Source organism: Lottia gigantea (genome assembly GCF_000327385.1).
Source record: "Lottia gigantea unplaced genomic scaffold LOTGIsca_155, whole genome shotgun sequence".
Taxonomy (NCBI): Eukaryota; Metazoa; Mollusca; class Gastropoda; family Lottiidae; genus Lottia; species Lottia gigantea.
In genome coordinates this window covers 267,452-291,276 of record NW_008707882.1, presented here as the reverse complement: position 1 = coordinate 291,276, position 23,825 = coordinate 267,452, and the positions used below count along the sequence as shown (strand labels likewise).

The following is a 23,825-nucleotide window of genomic DNA, read 5'->3' as shown; positions in this document are numbered from 1 at the left end:
TTCATTCATGTCTCTGTGTACATTTTCATTATCTAATCTCATTTTATACGTCCCTCTGATCACCCCCCTTCTCCCCTCAATTAAACTTATGTCCAGTGTTTCTATGTTTCTCTGTGCTCTCTAATATTGTATAGTGCTACTTGTGATATAGTTTGTGCAATATAAATACAAAGATCTTGTACATAATTATCCCAAATTATTTTAAATTTTCTATAACATTGCTGGAGGTCCTCTCCATCACTTAGTGTGGACAAAACATTGATTAATAAGGTACAAGGGCTCATCAACGCCAAAATTCAAACAGTTGTAGTTTAATTAGAAATCAATTCAAAATGGAAATTATCAATTCTATGAAGGCCAGAATGGATTTTCGTATTGTAACTGTTCAACATGTCTCAATCAGGGTTTTGCACAGCATTGTAATTGACAAGAAATCCCCCAGATAGTGATTTTAAATGTAAATAAATCCAATTTTAACATGTATATAGTCAGCCTCTATCACCCAGTTCCTCTTTGTTTACACTAGATGTGATGCAAGGAGAGGTCTGGGTGTCAGAGACTAGTAAATAGTGCTCATTATGAATGGAATATTTGAATTATTGTATAAATTGAATGGTAATCATTATGTTTTATTGAATAAAAGTTGTTATAATTTAGTTATCGATTATTATTATTATTATGTTACCTTTGTTAGTTCATTGTATTTCTTTGTTTTAATTTGTATTAAATATATTGTGATATTACATTGATTATTAGTTGTAGTTAGTTACTGAAATGTACGGAGCCCCTAAGGCGCAATTGTAAACATATTTATTTATTATTTCGTTTAAACGAATTAATCATTTCGTTAGAACGAAATGTTATTTCGTTTAAACGAATTAAATTATTATTTCGTTTAAACGAAATAATTAATTCGTTTAAACGAAATACCCTACTGTTTATTTCGTTTAAACGAAATAAAAAGATGGGTTAATTATTTCGTTTAAACGAAATAGACGAAAAAATTAATTCGTTTAAACGAAATAATAAATAAATATGTTTACAATTGCGCCTTAGGGGCTCCGTAGAAATGAACAGGCTTTAATCCTTTATAGAATGGAATAGTTACCCCTTGATGAAAGCATTGGTGTTTATAGGAAACATTTGGTTGGGGTCTGAGGCAGGCCACAAAAATAAATAGCTTCACAATAATAAATTGCTTATCAAAATTTTCCTATCTTAATTGAACCCTGCTCAGATTTTGTGAAAATTAGAACTCATTTCTACCAACTTTGCAGCGCCAAAAACCAATTTTGGCTGAACTGAAAAGGGTTTGCTGAAGCTAATTCTCACTTGCAGGTGCCATTAAATAAATGGTGTCCTATTCAATTGATCCCCTTTTTGCTTACCACATCTTGACATAACAATTACTACATATATGATAGTTTGATTAATTATAAGACAGAAGATTGTAGAAACAAACCAATTTGTGGATATCTTTGAAAGCACTCCACCATCATGCTCTTATTCATGTGTCACAGGAGTTTGTTAATGCTGCAATTTGATTAGATTGTACGCAACCTAATATATCAAATCAGAGCCTCAACAAAAAGTACAGTAAATAGTATGGCTCATTGGCATAAAAAAAGACAATTATCTAATATTTTTGGTTTTTATTTTTTTTAAGTTTTTTGATAAACATCTCAACATGATACAAAAAGTCTCATTTGGACAAAATTTTGAGACATATTTACATCCAACAACGAGAGAATAAGATTTTCACTGAGGGGGGGAGGGTGCTGCACGTTTAAAAATAGAGTCTAAATGACATTCGACAACCTCTATAGTTGTGTAGGAAAAGATAACTCCTCCATTTCTCTTTGTACAAGAAATAGATCCCTAAATCATATCGCTCTTAAAACTAAGCTGGCTGAAGTTGAAATATTGAAACATAAAATATTTACTATATACCACAATCATATCAAAACCATTCTTACACCTACGCAATTTCAACTTGAACTTCAATACCTGAATAACTGTTTGTACATCTGACTATATCTCAAGATCAAATTTTACAGTTTCAATGCAAGCATTAACATTTTTTGTTATGATCATCATATACATCAGACCTCAGTATATCAAAAAAAATCGTGCATTCCTTTTTTTTTTTTGAAACTACTATTTCTCAATAACATTTGAAACTGAGGACAAATTTTCATCACAATATTTTTTAAGAAACCAGGGCCTGGACAGCATATTAAGCAAAGCTTTGCAGGACATTTAGGATAGATCAGATATTTTGCCATGTTTTCATAGATGATTAACTGTGTCCTGAAAGCCATATTCACAACTGGACATTTTGAACCTATAGCAAGCTACATCATTTTTGAAAATAGTCAAAACAGAGCCAAAGTTAAAATTGTGCAGATAGATTATTGTATGGTAAGACTGTCTTACAATTAAAGATTGGACAAAAAACCTTTGTGGTCTGTTTTTTATCATGACACGATTCACCCAAAGATAATTTCAAATATTTCTTCAGGTGATCTGATCTGATATAAGTAATTCAATGAATTGTCATCTTCAGTCATGCTAAAGGGATTTGGAGCAGACCAAAAAAAAAATAAATATCTCCACAGACTGATTTTTATAACTTCTCAATTGGTTAAAATAATCTTTTTCTGACAGCCAGCTGTAAAGTACTCAATATCAGAGCCAGAATGACAAGAATTGGAGTTATTTCCCTTGTCTACTAAAATCAAATAATTTTCCAATTTAATTTACGAAATAAATCTGTAAATGATACAACTTCAGTACACAATCTCCATCTGAACTCTTGGGGGAAACAACCTAAAGAGGAAAAATAAAAATATAACAAAGAGATCAAATATAGCTTGCCTTTATATTAACAATTGTTGTAATCATAATTTAATTCAAAATGGCCGACAGACAGAGAGAGATGATCAATAGAAGAGGAATAGAGTAGACTGGAGAACTGTTGAGAGAAAAGGGTTTGCCCTATCTTATTAAATTTTACGAATGCAAATGACGTTAAGATTTTAACAAAAATTAAGTTGGTATGAGTTAAAATCATAAATATTTATCTATGATATCTGTAGATAGAGAATTGACACCACGGTCACTGACAAGTCACCAAACAAAAATAATCTTGAGTCCATTCATCAACAGCACACATAACATCCACAATTTAAAGTTAGTTCACTTTTTAAGGCTTTATAAGCAGATTTTGTTGATAGCTTTTAAAGCTGCAACTTTTGTTAACATCCTCCTTGCAGAATGGAATGGCAAAGGTGGGTGTATCTTTATATTTTCAGACTCCGCCTCTTACAGGAAGCTGGGTTATTGTTCGGACAGTTCGTAAGTTTATTCCTGATTTCCGCCATCAGAACACTTTCATATTATCAGCACTAAACATTCACTTTATGGTCTTGTACATCATTTCACATTCTTCACACTTTGAGTTTCCACACCTCTTTGAATTTTTAAATTCCTTTCATGCGTCTGTCTGCACCAATCGTAATGTGGATGTTTATTTTGAAGGAAGAATCTAATTATAGTAACATATTGATGTCACTAAGTAAGTTTCTTCCTTTCAGCAGCACTGACGATTTATTTAATTTTCGCACCAAGTTTGAAACCATTTCTACTCATTGTTTTACTCTATTTCCGTAAATCCAGCACAAACACCTATAATAAAATATACAAATATAAACAGTTTTTTAATATATATACGATATTGTCCAATACAAATAATACTTTATGTAAACAAAATAACAATCATCATCAGTACAATCTTCACAAGATAGATTACAAAAACTATTTTGTGGTGCAATGTCAGAAAGATGGCATACATCCACCACAGTTAGTTTGTTGTTTATAACTTATTTATAAACAGACCTTGCCTCATAGATGGAATATATTAGCATATGGAATAGATTGAAACTTACCGAACCATCTGAAGCACTGGCACCAACTTTATCACCTCTATGATTCCAACACACCTCAAATATTCCCCCTGTACCTCGATAACTATGAACTAAACTGCCACTCTGTAATTATAATATCAATCAATTAGCTACTGATATCAATTGGTCAATTAGCTCAGGTATGTTAAAGATTACCTCTGGTATGTTAAAGATTAGCTCAGGTATGATTTTTGTGACACACTATAAACTAAATTCATATTATCTTATTATATTTCTATCTAATTGTTAAAGATTAGCTCAGGTATGGCAAAGATTAGGAATGGCAAAGATTAGCTCAGGTATGGCAAAGATTAGCTCAGGTATGGCAAAGATTAGGATTAGGAATGGCAAAGATTAGGAATGGCAAGATTAGCTCAGGTATGGCAAAGATTAGGAATGGCAAGATTAGCTCAGGTATGGCAAAGATTAGCTCAGGTATGGCAAAGATTAGGAATTTTCTACACCTATAACAGGTAATTCTCTCTAAAATTTTACAGCAAAAATGTTTACCTTTATATTTCATGTTACATTCTTAACTTATTTTGTCTTATAGACCAAAAATTAGATAGCGTGATATTTTATGATTTTTGTGACACACTATAAACTAAATTCGTATTATTTTATTATATTTCTATCTAATTGTTAAAGATTAGCTCAGGTATGGCAAAAATTAGGAATGGCAAAGATTAGCTCAGGTATGGCAAAGATTAGCTCAGGTATGGCAAAGATTAGGATTAGGAATGGCAAAGATTAGGAATGGCAAGATTAGCTCAGGTATGGCAAAGATTAGGAATGGCAAGATTAGCTCAGGTATGGCAAAGATTAGCTCAGGTATGGCAAAGATTAGCTCAGGTATGGCAAAGATTAGGAATGGCAAGATTAGCTCAGATATGGCAAAGATTAAGAATGGCAAAGATTAGCACAGGTATGGCAAAGATTAGGAATGGCAAAGATTAGCACAGGCATGGCAAAGATTAGCTGCAAGTCCTGAAACCATCAACAGTGTTCAATCCTGGGTATTTCAACTGATAAATCAAAATAAAGATTTAATTCAATTAGATTTAGAACAAAGGATGTGAACTTACTTGAACATTCCATATATGTACACATTTATCAAATGATCCACTAGCTAAATAACGACCATCAGGGCTAAATGCTACACTGTACACTGGTTCTTGATGTTTAGTCAATGTATGTAAACAAGTTCCTCTTTCTACCTCCCATAATCGTACCGTAGAATCAAAAGATGCGCTGAAATAATGACAACATGAATGTTATTTTACTATTCTTGGTGTCAATCAAGCCATCCAGAACAGGATAGGTCACATTCAAAATTAGTTTATCTTTATCCTCCATTTTGTATTCTGTCTACATCTACTTTTCCTTTGGCATACATGGAATGCTTTCTGATCACCGTTTCCACCTGTATCATTCAACATCTTAATAATTCCATGAATCTAGAACAATAAGAACTAACCAAGCACGAGCCATTTCAGAGATCTTCAGATGCTTTGACTTGTGGCTTCAATCACAGAACTCTATGAAGCAATGATCATCGAGTACATGACTTTAGTCAAATCTTGGAAGAGTTTAAACATATCAGTCAGTATTTACATACATGAGAAATTGGACATTAGTAAATAAATTTACTTACCTAGCTAAAATTAACGAAGCATTAGGATTATTTGTACTTGGCCCCGTCGGACTCCATTTTATAGTATATATTTCTTTATTATGAGCTTGTAAATCATGAACACATGTATCTTGTTTCATACTCCATATCTAAAATAACAACAGTATAAGAATTCAGATCTGTTGTATTTGGACATAATTAATATTTCAATATAAATAGACATATTACTATCATATCATCATACTTTACAGAGGACAATTATCATCAAAATAAAAGGAAGAGGACTTCAAAATACAATATTGACTTTATCATTATGCTGACTGATTGTGAACCAGAAGTAGTCTAGATAAGAAATGATAGCCCAGTTAACATCATTATCTTATCATCTATGTTTTTTTTAAATAAACTCATCCAGATATGACTTACCAGGAACAATTCATTATGAATACTTACAATAGAAGAGAGGTGTAAAAGGTTTAATAATATTTGTGTGTATATATTACAGTATTAAGCGAAAACTTACTTTTAAAGTCATGTCGTCAGAACAGGACGCTAAGAGGTTTCCTTGTGGTTCCCATTTGATAGCATTAACCTCATTCTGAAATACAACGTCAATATTTTAGCTTATCTCCCTTTATATATTATTCAGTGGAAGACAATTCAACCTAATACAAGTATTGTGTTTCTCAAGAAATATGGTATTTACTACTCTTATTAATGGAACTTGTTCTAAACTTTATTTATCTAATAAGTTGCAGAAAAGGAACAAGTTTGATATTCCAAATATCAAGAATAATTTGTCATCCATTGAAACAAAATGTGCTTTGAAACAATTTCCTACTATTTTTACAAAATGTTCACAACGGCAATAATTAAACTGCCACTCTAACTATATCAGAAACAGAAGACAAGACATTTCTTAATTAGCTAATTAGGTTGTTCCTTGTTGAAAGGTGCACAAACAAGATGACATTTGAAAAGAATAATAATTTATTGAATAATCAGGGGAAATATTATAATAAAAACTTACCGTGTGTCCTTGGAATGTTTTTGTGGGTCGATCACAGCCTAGTCTACAAACGTGAATACACATATCTGTTGAACAGGATGCAAAACTATTATTTGACTGCCAATCTACGTCCAGCGCAGGGGCTGAAATTAGAAATAGAATACATGAATTATGTTTACACTTGTACTAGGTGATAACTGGAACCTCATAGGTAGAGATAAGATAGTGGTTGCTGATGATTTAAACTATCACAATTTTCTACACCTATAACAGGTAAATCTCTCTAAAATTTTACAGCAAAAATGTTTACCTTCATATTTCATGTTACATTCTTAACTTATTTTGTCTTATAGACCAAAAATTAGACAGCGTGATATTTTATGATTTTTGTGACACACTATAAACTAAATTCATATTATTTTATTACATTTCTATCTAATTGTCTTGCTAAACAGAATAAAACCTTGAAAGTATATAAAATCATTCATCTTTTTTAAATATTCATAGATTATATAAACCCAAACCCAAATCATTCCGACATAATATATTATATTTCTAGTATTGACGTCAATTACTTCTACTTATTGCCTAAATATAATGCTTGTTTATAAACTATTTTTTAAAAATTGGATCCTATTTTTTAACTAATCTAATGTCTATATCAATTTTTCAAACATAAATAACACAGAAACAGGTTAAATATCCCAATTAATGTCTGTCGCAGTTCAAATATAGAATAAATTTTCTAAACAAGATTTAATAACTATTTTTAGTATGTTTTTATACCTCTAGGGAATATATTTGTTACACTGGCTGATAATAAATATATTTCCACATGAGTATTGAGCAATATTGTAATAAATCATACCATTGCAAAATAAGATGTCTTCATTTTTTATAATAGTCTTTACTAGGGCTGGGTAAAACGATGGAAATAATCGATTAGCGTCGCTAGGAATTTATAATTTCAATCATCAAACTTCATAATTGGTATAAGTCAAAGATACATTTTCTCAATTGTTCCCTACCAGGTATTAATCTCTTCTACATAGGTTCCTTTCAGCACATAACATACCCACAATAAACTATAATAACCGATCAAATTAAGGATATATTTCTATGACACAAATATTACACATGAAATTGAGTATTTTGGCATGTTTTTAATCTAGTATTTACAGGGTTTCTCAATTAAATTATTTCGATTATTATTTGATTATTGATTGGTAGTCTGCCATTGATAATCGATTTCAATTTGGTAATCGATATTCAAATCGATACCTAGCCCTAGTCTTTACACTTTATCTTCCTTTGATGATATTGTGAAATACTTCTATGTCCTACTGTGAACATTAGCATATTTATATCATAAGATTTTCCCAGGAATTTAACATAAAGAGATTGTAAAGAGGCTTTCTTAACTTTTTATGTGTACACAGATACACTGACTGTCAGCATCAATTTGCACCAATCCAAATTCAGTCAGACCTTTATGCTAAGGTTCTAGTATTTCCATGAAAAGTAATCAATAGTGATATCACAAAACGCAAAACCACAGACTCAGAATCAGCTGACTGAATATCGGAATGGTGCAAATCAATACTATCAGTGTCTTTGATACACATAAAAAGTTAAGACAAGCTCTGATGCTTTCTCTATAAATTTGACAAGTCTATTTCAAAACTCAGTTTGATTGTTTTGTTTGCTAAGAAAGTGATTTATTTTGTCTTCGTTTTTTAAATTTGATTGGCAGCTAGTCTTAGTAAAGTGAGTTTTTTTAAAATGAAAGTGTCTGAAGCTATAATGTACTTGTCTGATTCTATGACAGTATGATATTAGATTTGATATTAATGTGATATTATTGACTTCTTTGTCCAGGTTCCTGTATCAAATTTTCTTTTAACTATGTTATATATGAAATATGCTGGGTAATAACTTACGACAGTTGATGTCAGTGTAATCTGACCTGTTCAAATAACATCATGCTATTACAAACTTCTTCTTATACCTTGACTGCAATATCCAATATACTTGTACGGTAGCAAACACGGGCAATCAGACCCCTTGATATAGAGACTTTCTGGCAAGGGCTCTCATTGGCTGTAATTGTTAGAGTACAATCCAATCGCAGCATTCACCAACCTCCATAATGCAAGTAAGGTGGCTAATGCAGTCAATGTATGAGAAGTTTGTAATTATGACATATTGTGAACATGTAAAAAAGAGAAACAAAAGATGATCTACATACCATTGTGAAAAGCAAATTGTTGTTGACAGCTACCAGAACTAGCATCCCATATAATGGTTGTCTAAAAATAATAATAATTAACAACAATTAAAATCAATTAAAAATCTAATTAAAAAACATGGCAATTAATAGATGGTATTTAAAAAAATATGGTTGATTGAGGGCAAATTTTTTTATTGGAGGTATTTGAACACATGGTGCTAACTCTTGTAGAAGACAATAGATGCTGCTTGATTGACTAATTGTAGCCCTTATTTGTAATATACCCAGTTTCAACCTCTCAGCATGTTAGACTGGGCTTTAACTTCGGTGCCATGTCATTCTAGTGTGGCCAGTTGTTTCAAAAGTCTGCTTCGTATCAGCTCATCCCTGAAACCACATCACTTAGAAGCAGATCAGGAAGCTAAGCTATTTTCCAGACATTCTAACAAGGTTATTAAGTTAAATGGATAAACACTATGTATATTACACTATACTCAGACAGAGAACGTCCATGACCTAATCCACTGATATAATGTATATAATATATTTATAAGATATTTTTAACTGTACAAAAAGAAGTAGATCAAAACATGACATATTGCTTCACACATTGGCAAATTGACAATGTAAATTAAAAACTGACTATGAAAACAATTTATTTTCTGTATGTATGATATCAATCAATGTTGAATGATATTTGACTCAGTAGAATTTAGTTCAGAGTTTACAATGAAATATCTTTCTGTCATTTTACTACAGTTTCCTTTTCCTTATCCTATAAACCTTTCCTATGAACCTTTTCAGTGGTGGTACCAGCAGCAAGAACTGGAGGTTAGAGAATTGCTCTAAGACAAAGATACCCTATACCCTTCAGTTCATACACTTTCAAGACTTTTCATAGCTAGAAGCAGTAGTATATTTATAATAAATATAAGCTTATATTAAGTTGAATATTCATACTCAATGACCCAAAAATTATATTGTGTTTAAAAAACCTATGATTGTTCTTCAACTATTGGAAAATTGACATTAAGATAGTTTATCACATGATGAAGCAGCATTTATTTTCCCATAATGATCCTTCAATATTTCAGATTATCCCTGCCGAAATGAATCAATCTACTATAATAAAGGTTATATCCATTGTCAACTGACATCTGTTATTTCCTCCCAATAGTCCACATATCTAATTGGCTATTGCATTGTATCTGCACCACAGATCTTTCAATGTCATCAATGCAACTGAATGAGTCATGTACCAGACGAAGCCAAAGATAATTTACTATAAAGAACATAGCAGTTCTGCCAGAAATGAGTTTTGCAGTAAGCTTATAGTTATATATAGAAGATACATCTGATATAATAATTATATTAACAACATAGTAAACACAATAACAAGCTAGGTCAGACATATTTTTGTACTGGTTATAAAAACCTAACTGTGTCAGCTTAGAACTTTTTTCTTACACCATGTTATGTTCTTTTGATGTCTTTTCAATTAGGTAGAAGACATTGAGGTTCTTGACTAACTTTACTAGCAACTATTGACTGATTTCACTAGCAACTATTGACTGATTTCACTAGCAACTATTGACTGATATCACTAGCAACTATTGACTGACTTAACTAGCAACTATTGAATGACTTCATTATCAACTATTGACTGACCTTACTAGCAACTGTTAACTGGCTTTACTAGCAACTATTAACTGGCTTTACTAGCAACTGTTAACTGGCTTTACTAGCAACTGTTAACTGGCTTTACTAGCATATTGACTGACTTTACTAGCAACTGTTAACTGGCTTTACTAGCAACTATTAACTGGCTTTACTAGCAACTGTTAACTGGCTTTACTAGCATATTGACTGACTTTACTAGCAACTATTAACTGGCTTTACTAGCAACTGTTAACTGGCTTTACTAGCAACTGTTAACTGGCTTTACTAGCAACTGTTAACTGGCTTTACTAGCAACTGTTAACTGGCTTTACTAGCAACTGTTAACTGGCTTTACTAGCATATTGACTGACTTGACTAGCAACTATTGACTGACCTTACTAGCAACTGTTAACTGGCTTTACTAGCAACTGTTGACTGACTTTACTAGCAACTGTTAACTGGCTTTACAAGCATATTGACTGACTTTACTAGCAACTATTGACTAACTTAACTAGCAACCATTGACTGATCAAATTAGCAACTTTTGGCAGACTTTGCTATCAAATATTGACAAACTTCACTAGAAAATATTGACAGACTTTACTAGAAACTATTGACTACTTTCCAAGCAATTATTGACTGACTTTATTAGCATCTACTGACTGCTTTTACTAGCAACTGTTAACTAACTTTACTAGCAACTACTGACTAACTAGTTCAGATGAGGAAAAGTCTCAGGGTGGTTTAAAAATACACAATTGAGCTTGGTCTTAGTTTCTAAAGCGAGGCATTTCCTTCATTCCATAAAGCTACAGCCTTGATATTACTAACGGCAATAACAAGTCCTTGAATTCAGTTCTAAAAGTCATCTTGAAAGAAGAATATAATTAGAGGATGATGTATATTATTTTAACCTGTAGATATTGGTAAATTATCTGACGTCAGCACTAGGTTTCAAGTACATTATTTTATTTAGAGACTCACAGCTATCAATATCAGGTGCACTGAACACCTTCGGCAATCAAAGTGTCAGCTGCTATACAGGGCACTCTAGGCTATGTCTGTATATATTCTAGAATATTCTACCTTGACATTATTAACACTGCCCTCAGAGGAGAAATATGAAGTTAAAACTAAGTATTTTTATGTTTCAAAGGAACGTCGTTGACATACTGACCTATTACTAATTAACCAACCAGTTTACCAGGGAAATTACTGTAGAGTTATATCCGGACATCAGGGACATGTTAATGTCATAATAACTAGTCTCACAGAAAATATAGTCTTATTAAGGTTATTTCACTGGTGTAAGCTGAGCTCAGCGGGTTCGGAGAGTAGTTTCAAATTAGAGAATGTCTCTTAAGTAACTTTTTTAACAAACTTCGTAAGAAATATTTAATTTGAAATTTCTCAGCATGCCTTCTTTAAACCAAATTGAAGGAGAGACCTCCTAGTTTGAACCTACGAACTACTCTACATATCACATGAACAATAATTCACTTGGAACATTCCTACCATCAACAATTATAACATTCAGTCAAGTTGAAAATTGTATAAATTAATACAAAATAAATGAAACAGATATAAGAATATCTTGGGTTATTTGGTGTAAACATGTAAATAAAATACATAGATCCAGGTAATTCCTAGCCTGATAGTTATCAATTATTCTATTTCAATTACCATTAAGATTAATCATAATAACATAATTACCATTCCACTTTCCTCATCAAAGCATTGTTAGTCTACAATGTGTACGAAATGAATGAACTGAATAAAGAGTAGGCTTAATCATTTTTCTACATTATATAATTTACCTTGTCTTGGAAGTCTGAGAATAAAAGACTTTGAGAGAAAAAGCTATTACCGTTCAATTCCTTGGAATTTAACTATGTTATGTCATGGTATGTCTGATGACATTTAACAAATCATATTTCATCATTTAAACAGATGAAGAAAAGTAGGACATAAAACTAGAGAATTTACTCCTACTCCTACTTGTATTATGTATTTTCTCTATTTTTGATATATATATATTTTATGATTAAAAGATTCTACATTTTCTATTTCTTCTTCTCAATTTTGCAACAATAATAAAATTTATATTTGTAATTTGAGTTATTTTAAATTTTTTGAGTTGTTGGCATTAAACAAGTTGGCTTCGTCCATACTTCTTTATGCAAGAAATTGTCACATTTCATCATAAAGTCTTTGACACTTCCTGTTAGAAAAGGCTGTTAAATATCTGTAGAGCTTCTAGCTATGAAATCTTACAAACTGGTGCACCTTCATGACATGTAACAAAGGTTAAAATAACTCTACTCATATTAAAAGAAAGTCTACAATGTGGGCTTTCAGGCCAACAAGACCAAAAGACCAAAATTATTTTGACGTGGATTGTGGAATAGTTCGGACAATTCAAATATTGTTGTTTGAATATTTTGGAAGTGGCAGTTGTCTTATTCCATTTCCGCCAAGGGGCGCAACCCTGGTAAAAACCACATGTTCTAGCCGCCATTTGTGCAGATCGGACGCAATAGTTATTTAGATTTAACATGAAAAACACAACGTGAACTCTAATCATATCATTGTGGAGCTACAATTATCCACATGGATACCTACAAAATAAAATTGTTATCACAGTTTTTGATCTAAAATTTCAAACAGTCCAAAACAGTCAAATACTTACTTTATCTACACCAGCACTTAATATACAATTTCCCCGTTTATTCCATTTTAAGGCAAATATTGGACCTTTATGTTGTCCTAATGTATTAACTAATCGACCTACAAATAAAAAAAAATAATAAAATAGATCAGATATCCACATAGCAATATATAGATCATAGCAATATTATAGATCATAGAAATATATAGATCATAGCAATATATAGATCATAGAAATATATAGATCATAGCAATATATAGATCATAGCAATATATAGATCATAGCAATATATAGATCATAGAAATATATAGATCATAGAAATATATAGATCATAGCAATATTATAGATCATAGCAATATTATAGATCATAGCAATATATAGATCATAGAAATATATAGATCATAGCAATATATAGATCATAGCAATATATAGATCATACCAATATTATAGATCATAGAAATATATAGATCATAGCAATATTATAGATCATAGCAATATTATAGATCATAGCAATATTATAGATCATAGCAATATATAGATCATAGCAATATAAAGATCATAGAAATATATAGATCATAGCAATATATAGATCATAGCAATATATAGATCATAGCAATATATAGATCATAGAAATATATAGATCATAGCAATATATAGATCATAGAAATATATAGATCATACCAATATTATAGATCATAGAAATATATAGATCATAGCAATATATAGATCATAGAAATATATAGATCATACCAATATTATAGATCATAGCAATATATAGATCATAGCAATATATAGATCATAGCAATATATAGATCATAGAAATATATAGATCATACCAATATTATAGATCATAGCAATATTATAGATCATACCAATATTATAGATCATAGCAATATTATAGATCATAGCAATATATAGATCATAGAAATATATAGATCATACCAATATTATAGATCATACCAATATTATAGATCATAGCAATATATAGATCATAGCAATATATAGATCATAGAAATATATAGATCATACCAATATTATAGATCATACCAATATGTTAGATTGGATCTTTATTAGAAGTTTAAAATAGTACTAAAATATCAGTGAACCAACCCCAAAATATCATTCTTGTACTTCAAGGAAGCTGAAAAGAAGCCTAAACACTCCCTTTTATTATTCCCTTTCATCCAAAATTTGTCAAAGTTATGTTACAATAACTTACATCATCTAAAAGCTTTACTAATGACATTATAAAACCTGTCTAACAAATAGTGCCATCATTATATATAAAACTTTTAAAAGGATTAAAGTGATGACTTTGTACTTTTCTTATCATGCTAAGAAGATTTAAGATTTTATAAAGAATCTGATATAAGAATGTAAGTTTGGTAAGATTGCAGTAAGAAATATAGCATCTATTTCTATTCATTATCTAACTGGGCTTCTGATATCTTTAAACTTATAATATATGATGAAATTGATAAATCAGACACAAGCCGATAGCCGACAGCTGTTTAAGTATCAAGTTAATTTAACCATCTAATATACCCAATATATTTACTTATAACATATGTTCCACTTGTTATATACTAGTAAACCTGAGTCCAGGTACAAACTAGTAAGAATATATACCATTAACAGATTATGAAGTACAGTGGCGTTACAGGTTTTCTCCACCTTCCTAGATTAGAAAATTTTCCAAGGCATGGCCACCACCTCAATGTCAAGTGTTTTAATAGTCCAAATATTGCTGCTGATAGCTTGTTAATATTACTATTATCTGATTGTAACATTAAACTATGTACTGTTACGACCTACCGTAGATAAGTAATCTGTACCTATTATAAACTAGTACAGTTTACTCTGACATACTTCCTTTACCTTACTATTTATCTATTTTACAGCTGCATAATACTGTTACAACATTGAAAATATGTTAATTCTGGTATATGTGCTTCAAGTGCAATTTTTCTAGGAATCCCAATGATCTTTGAAGATTGTAAAGGCCTCGTAATAAGAGAATTATCTTTTTTTATATATCTATAATCAGTAAAAGATAGATTAAGTACAGGAGGAGGTTCAGTACAAAAAGTTCACAATAAATCCTAGGTTGACTGATAATTGTATGATTAGAGATTATGGTGATTAGAGTGAAGTAACAAACAGTGTATTACTGGGTTATTATAAAAATATTTAAATTTAACCTTGGGGTAGCATTCCTAAAATCTTAACACAAATCCAATATAAATTTAGTTTTATTATCTAATAAAATTACTGTTATTCTTCAAATGTAGATTATATCTTAGTTGAAGGTATTCTAAATAAAGCCCTAGAGCATCTTATTTTCTGCATTAATGTAAAAACAATATTGAAAATACTGAAGATTGAAAGCTCTTACAGAATAAATATTAGCTATCTGAAAGTCTGTTAGATATTATTAGCATCTTTAGCTATAGTGATGATAATGCAATCAGCAGCCAATCAGCAATGGATACACAAAACGTTCAGGATACCTTTTTTAACCCCTTAATATACCAGAAAAGATAGAATCTTACCATCTGTACTCCACATTCTAGCGTAACCATCATAAGACCCTGTAGCTAATAACGTACCATCACACTGTAATAAAAATTCATAATCATCATTAATGTTCATATTCATCATCAAATTGGAATACAAATTCTACATACATAATCAATTTGCCCTATTTATTTTCATAATTTTATTATTAAATTTCACCATTAATTTTTATAAATAAACATAAATTTTAATGTGTATTTTCAATTTGTATCATCAATGTTCATATTCATCATAAACTTTAACCTCATTATCAATTTGCATCATCAATTTTCATAATGTCAAAAGAAATTTTCCAAGAATAAAAAATTTGACAATCATTCAAGTATGATTAATGACTTTCAAGTTGCTTTCAATAATACCAAAAAAATTATGTTTGTCAAAGCAATAATTTTTTTTAACAAGATAATGCAATGAAGAAATTTTCAATAAAACAAATAGAATAATTATTTAATAATTAATTCAACTATTGACTTTCAATTTTCTTACATAACTATTGTCAATAACAGCATAGTTTCTTGAACAATAGAGTAATGAACCTCTCGGGTCATGAAGAACTATCATAGTTTTGAACATATTGTGAAGGGGCTTTTGTGCTTATCAGTGCCCTCTACAGAAAGTCTATAACAACAAGCTATGTTAACAATTTTTCAGCCAAGGGCTCTGTTTGGCTGTATTGGCTGACGCACAATCCAATCAACTCACTAAACATAGTGGTGCAGTCAAGGTATAAGAAAAAATTCGTAATAAAGCCTGATATCGTGAAAATGATTAATCATATTATTAGAGAACTTACATTCCAATCTAATGAGGTGACATCTTTATTACTAGGTACTTCTGTTCCACCTTTCTGTATACAATGTCTTAAAACTAGTTGATTAGCGTTAGAACTATTATCATTCATATTCCATATTCTAGCTGTAGAATCACCAGACCTGTAATATATCAATATAAATAATCATAACTTCTTTATTTACCATTACCTTTCTAGTAATTATATACAATATTTATATACACAATATTTTCTTTTGTATATTTTCAGTCATACTTTCAGGGTTTTGATTTATATTGTTTACAAACTTTCTGTTGAGGGTGCTGATTGGCTGTTTTCGCTAGAATACAATCCAAGCAAATTACTTTAATTTACAAGACAACAGAAAGGACTAATTGATGTCAAGGCATTAAACAAGATGTGTACAAGGTTGACTTAGAATTGTCAAATGCAATCTACATTAACTTATCAGTCAATACTATATCACAACCCACGATACAGACTTAAACCCTTTTACCAGATCTTCTTATCTTAACATTTCCATTCAGATCACAGACAATGACTTAAAAGCATTTACATTTCCAATTTAAAGGCAAATGAACTGTAACAGTATACATGTGTGTCGAGTTTGAAGTAAAGTTTATCATCCCACACCATAATAAATATTAGACTACTGAATATGACATTGCACGGCGAGTGTAATTAAGCATATTGTCTTGCAGTGGCATCATCCTCTCATAGGGGCAATACTGTTTGGAGAAAGTAGAATAGAGATGTTACACATAGGGGTCCCTGTGTGGAATAAAAACACACCACAGGAAATGGAAAATAATGGCTGAGAGTCAAGAAGGAAAAGGCTCCTATATGGGTTACAGGGGGCTCGATTTTACCATTTTAAGATGCTTTGAAGTCATTACTTAACATAATAATAACATAAAAAATACCACTGGCCATAAAAATACAGGAATTCTTGTGAATCGATGAAGTCTTGGCTTCCTGTATACATTCACACACTGTTGTTCACAATATGATCTCTCATTTTGTATGATTTTATTTAAACAAGATGTTATTTGCACTTTAACACTGCAGCCATATAAACACCAACAAAGAAAAAAGTGACATTAAAACGTCACAAAAATTTATATTCTTTGAAGGAACTCTAACAAATTCAAATTAACTTTTTTCTATTCTACATAGAAAATAACAAGAATCAAGTTGATGAGAGGTGAAATTCTAAAAATAAATTGAAATAGTATTACTAAGTTTCTCATTACTGTTCAGATTTGATGAAACAGTCTGGCTTCTATTGTTATACCTTACAGTCATAACCTACAACACCTACACATACCCTGAATATTATTAACTTCTAGCTCACACCAATCAATATCACCCTATCAAATCACACCAGGGTCTTCTAATATATGTCATTAAAGATTCTAATACAGCTTATTTCTGACTGCCCACACAACAGAATGACATACAGTGTGTATATTTATATAAGAGAGGGTATGATAGGTCGGTCAATCGATGTTTCACCATATACGTCATATTGTGACATCGTGTATCAACACTTGATGATACCTCATTCCATAAAAGTGAGGATTTTTTCTAATCTGGCAAATAGAATTTTTCTCACTAACTTGAGTGAAATTGTTGGAAACTATTTGGAAGATAATAGTCATTAACCACTCCCTAGTACAATACTAAATATCTCAGTTACAAAGTTATAAATATAAAAATATTGAAAGTTTGAAGATAAAGTGTTAAATTTTATCCCCGTTCTCTATATAGCAATACACATCGTATCACATCATATCACATCATATCGTGATCCTTGTGTTGCAATATGTTTCATATCCTGGCATGATTGACTGTAGGATATTAAAGTACACAAAGCTCATTTAAATTCAATTTAAACTGAACATATTATTTCACTCAACATCTGAACCATTCCTTGGTTCATTAGTCAAACAAGGCAAAATAATATATCTATTTGTTTGGGTATTAAATGAAACAAATAAAATCCCAACAAAATAGGCAGTTTCGACTGAATGTTTAAAACTTCTACCAATATTATGATTTTTAGATGAACACTAACTTAAACTTGCACTAGTGCCTTCTGAATAACAGTAACTTGTTACAAATTAAATGGCCACTATTATTTTTTAACTTCATCTATACAATGACATTAACACAAATTGTTGAGAAATGATTTTTGTTTTGTTTTTTGCTCATTATAAACAACATTTGTGTGGCCATTTTCATTCGAACAAAAACAAAATCATGACCTTTCTGTACTGTGTACTGACTCATTCGATTTAAAGAACACCAACAAAGCACAACAACAACATATTGTTTACATCTGTACAGAGAGGCAAAACAAATGTTAGTGATCACATAAAAACTTTATCAGCGTGCATAAGATAAAAAATAATAGTTGTTATTTTTGAAATATCATGTTAACTCAAACCCTGTGTTGGAATGTTATAGTTAAGCGCCATCATATGTAACCGCGAAATTACCGACCTAGTTGTAAAGTTTAACCTGATATACAGAATGACGTAAGTGAATGAGGCCAATGTTTTATAATAGTGAACTGTAGAGTGTGTAATGTAATTGACAGCAGGTGTAAGGTATTATAATCAAGAGATATTTCACTGACCTCCTATCCCCTGACATAGCTAAGTTATTTAATATCCTTAGCCTTCAGTTAATCTAGTACAGACTGACACACTAACCTAACCTCACATTCTATGATATAATATATATCAATATTACTAAACAGCTCTACAGACAGTGGTGTATTTAAGGAGTGAGCCATTGGGCCAGGGTCCCTTCCTCGGGCCTGTGATAGGTCTTATTTTGAAGAGTCAATAAGCCTTGTTAATGCCCAAAATCATCTTCAGGCCATCTAAAACCCATTGGCTTCTGGGGGATCTGTCAGCTCACGGAAACGGACCCCTTAAGGGCTTTGACTCTTCCCCCCCCCCCCCCTCTCTCTCAAGCATTTTCTAGATACGCCCCTGTTTACAGATCAAGGCTCTAGTTTATTCAGGTAAAACAGGCTCTGTCATGTGAAGAAAGAGCTGAAGGAGCACTGACATACACAATAGATAACTTGTTAAATCTTTTCCTGTAACTGTAATTTCCTGAGATAAAGTTATATCAAAGCTGGATAATAAATTGTGGATTCACTATAAATGACCATATTAACTAGTAGACATGTTGGCCTACATTTCCCTCTACTTAATTATTGATTTCTCAACACCATTCATCATAACATATTATAGACCTTGCAAATCTCCATCTTTCAACATAAATCATATCTTTCATAGTACTAGTCATGGATTCTCTTCAATAAAACACCAGAGAAAGATACATCCATAGTTCATGAAGATTACTCTATTGATAATCTGGAAAGCCTTGTTTACCAACTGCTTGTTGGGTAAACCTTTCCTATATATCTGTAAGCTTACCCATTTACTGCTGGGTAGACTGGAATTTTGAATTAAGTGGACTGTCAAGAAAATAAGACACCAATGTAATTCAGGCATTGAATGAGCTGAATGACTAATGAATGCTGTCAAACTATTTAAGCTTGTGACATTCATCGTTTTATACTTGTAATACAATTCTCATTGTAGAAAAGTGCAAGGAACTTTGGGGCCGACAGTAGTTCAGTTGCTTAGAGCTTTGGAATCATTACATCAGATTAGTTGTGTGTGGTCATGGCTTTTATTTATTGGTATAAGTAATCCTGATGTAGTACGCTAGGGATATTGATTTTATCTACAGCATTTTATTGGGAATTGGTTGACAAAACCAAACAAAGATGTTCAAATTGTACATTAATCATGCATAAAAATTAATTATTTCTACAGCTTCTTTCAAAATCAATGTATATGCACTTACAATAAAACCATATTTCTATTGCTCAATAAATTACTCATCAATTTACAAAGTAATCAATCAATCAATACTAAAATATTATCAGGAAGTTCAGCATGGCATCAAACTCTAAAGAACAGCCATTAGTTATTTGAGTTCCTGTTATTCCACAGAGATAACAACATCAGCATTTCAATTGTATTCATATTATATCTATTGCTTGATAGATACTATATCAAACTGGAGAGGAGCACTATTATATATATCAACATGTAGTCAATGTGTAAGGCTATACAATTTACAGTATCAAAAGGGTGTTTTTATCAGTTGAGTATTAGCTTTGCTGATAGAATTGAGAATTCGCCCCCACCATCAATATAATAATAATAATAATAATAGTTCACTATATGATACATTATTTTTTGGTTTCTATTCCACCCTCGATCAATATATTTCTGTGAATAAGGATATATTAATATTAGTATTACTCATGAACTGTTTAACATGTTTCAGGTTTTTCTTAAAGATGCTGATAGATTTTGAAAATCGTAGTTGGATGGTAAATTGTTCCAGAATACAGTTGCCGGGTAAGAGAAGAGAGTGAACCTACCCTGAGGCTAGTAAATCATTGGCTGGATTCCATGCACATATAAAAACTTCTGATTCATGACCTCGTAAAACTGTAGTTTTAGATGTAGGTATATCTACTGTACCATCTACTTCCATGGAATCTGTGTGGTTAGCTGAAGAATAGAAAAAATACATTAGATAGAAGATTAATAATCATTAGTTCAGGTGTAAATTAATTTCTAATACAATCCTAAGGTATTTTTTTGGTTATTGCTTGAAACTTCTGAGTTTTGAATTCAACAGAACATCTGATATCAAAAGTACAGTTGAAATAATTATTATACAAGGTTTAGTTGTGACAGTGAAACACGGCAGAAACACATGAAATAGTCTTGTTGAAAGAGACAATAGGTTGACATTAAATTATTACATTCATTTTGTGATCAATGTCACATAAGCTTATAAAATATATTTTTCCTGGGACTTCTACTTTAAACAGCTAGTTATATAATGTTTGAGTAAAATAGATAACTATTATGAGTTACTGTCTATCATATTAAATTATGTTGAATCATTCTATTGTATATTAGAACACAGGATATTATCATTGACCTAGAAATAAGTAGGTCAAGATACATTCAGCAGAATCATCAGAGACACACCTAATAGGACTAAACATTTATTGTGAAGTTTGACATTCCATTTCTAAAATAAATAAATGGCTTGTGCACTTAATTCACTTATTTGCTTCAAAATTCCAAAAGATTGTCTTTTATAATTCATATAAAATAGGTGTTCTGTTAACAATAACAAATAAGGTATCTTTAAATATTATTTGAGGATTAGGGATATGTATCTTTGTGTATTATAATTACACATGAAGGTGTTTCTTTAAGTAATATTTGATTATTATAACACTTGAATATGTATCTTAAAAAATTTGAGAGTCATAATATATGAAGATGTTTCTTTAAATAATACTTTGGCCTACTATAATTATACGGAGGTGTATCTTTAAATACTATTTAAATAATGTATGAAGGTGTATCTTCAAATATTAATTTAGTACTATAATTATACTTGGAGGTGTATCTTTAAATACTATTTAAATAATGTATGAAGGTGTATCTTTAAATAATGTATGAAGGTGTATCTTCAAATATTAATTTAGTACTATAATTATACTTGGAGGTGTATCTTTAAATACTATTTAAATAATGTATGAAGGTGTATCTTCAAATATTAATTTAGTACTATAATTATACTTGGAGGTGTATCTTTAAATACTATTTAAATAATGTATGAAGGTGTATCTTTAAATAATGTATGAAGGTGTATCTTCAAATATTAATTTAGTACTATAATTATACTTGGAGGTGTATCTTTAAATACTATTTAAATAATGTATGAAAGTGTATCTTTAAATAATGTATGAAGGTGTATCTTCAAATATTAATTTAGTACTATAATTATACTTGGAGGTGTATCTTTAAATACTATTTAAATAATGTATGAAGGTGTATCTTTAAATAATACATGAAGGTGTATCTTCAAATATTAATTTAGTACTATAATTATACTTGGAGGTGTATCTTTAAATACTATTTAAATAATGTATGAAAGTGTATCTTTAAATAATGTATGAAGGTGTATCTTCAAATATTAATTTAGTACTATAATTATACTTGGAGGAGTGTCTTTAAATACTATTTAAATAATGTATGAAAGTGTATCTTTAAATAATACATGAAGGTGTATCTTCAAATATTAATTTAGTACTATAATTATACTTGGAGGTGTATCTTTAAATACTATTTAAATAATGTATGAAAGTGTATCTTTAAATAATGTATGAAGGTGTATCTTCAAATATTAATTTAGTACTATAATTATACTTGGAGGAGTGTCTTTAAATACTATTTAAATAATGTATGAAAGTGTATCTTTAAATAATACATGAAGGTGTATCTTCAAATATTAATTTAGTACTATAATTATACTTGGAGGTGTATCTTTAAATACTATTTAAATAATGTATGAAAGTGTATCTTTAAATAATGTATGAAGGTGTATCTTCAAATATTAATTTAGTACTATAATTATACTTGGAGGTGTGTCTTTAAATACTATTTAAGTAATACATGAAAGTGTATCTTTAAATATAACTTGTAAAATATTTTCTATGTCAATGGCAGATATAAAGTCAGGTCAATATATTACTTTATAATACTATAAATATATTCTACACCCCACCCAGCATTCATCTATTACTTTTAGGCCAAACGGTCGAATTCTTCCTTGGTAACAAGGTGAAATGATAATTGACCAAATATGAAACTAAACTACAAATACCATTAATGTCATTACATGTTCACAATGTAAGCTTGTCACATCATGAACAGTTTGAAAATTTGTTGTTGTTTTTAAATTGGTATTTTGTATCTTGGGACTACTAATTTATACCTAAATACCAGAGATTGATTAAGTGCAGCAAACCCACAGATTGGTTGAATATGACACCAATATTGGGCATGTATTCAGTTTCCATTCAATGAGCTTTTGTCAGAGAAGATATCACAGACAATCAATCCAGTCACTGTATTTACTAGTATTCAGGAAAATGTTAGGAAATGACCGATTAAAACTTTGAGATAGACTCCAGTATTTATCTTCACTGATAAAATATATGTAAGTCAGAACAAGTCGTAAATTTGACTGAGATAAGATAAAGCAAATATGTTGTGAGTGGTAGCCTTAGAGTTAACAGTGTAAAGGTCAGGAAGAGATCTGAGCTATTCAATCTCTAGGCATATTGACATTGAAACTAACACCCTACTCACATACTAGCTGAAATTCT

General features: G+C 30.6%; 1 protein-coding gene across 1 annotated transcript in view; it reads right to left on the bottom strand.

Annotated features, from left to right (window-relative positions):
- Positions 1 to 3,065: 3,065 nt before the first annotated feature.
- The window catches only part of LOTGIDRAFT_225956 (hypothetical protein), a 33,378-nt gene continuing 12,618 nt past the window's right edge, over positions 3,066 to 23,825 (bottom strand). Inside the window, exons 5-15 of the mRNA XM_009050785.1 lie at positions 21,009 to 21,141; positions 16,535 to 16,673; positions 15,717 to 15,780; positions 13,186 to 13,283; positions 8,856 to 8,916; positions 6,629 to 6,750; positions 6,122 to 6,196; positions 5,620 to 5,747; positions 5,051 to 5,216; positions 3,948 to 4,049; positions 3,066 to 3,687 (exon numbers count right to left, since the gene is read on the bottom strand). Of these exons, the coding sequence (XP_009049033.1) occupies positions 3,661 to 3,687; positions 3,948 to 4,049; positions 5,051 to 5,216; positions 5,620 to 5,747; positions 6,122 to 6,196; positions 6,629 to 6,750; positions 8,856 to 8,916; positions 13,186 to 13,283; positions 15,717 to 15,780; positions 16,535 to 16,673; positions 21,009 to 21,141 (1,115 nt within the window). The 3' untranslated portion in view covers positions 3,066 to 3,660. The remainder of the gene's footprint in view (positions 3,688 to 3,947; positions 4,050 to 5,050; positions 5,217 to 5,619; positions 5,748 to 6,121; positions 6,197 to 6,628; positions 6,751 to 8,855; positions 8,917 to 13,185; positions 13,284 to 15,716; positions 15,781 to 16,534; positions 16,674 to 21,008; positions 21,142 to 23,825) is intronic.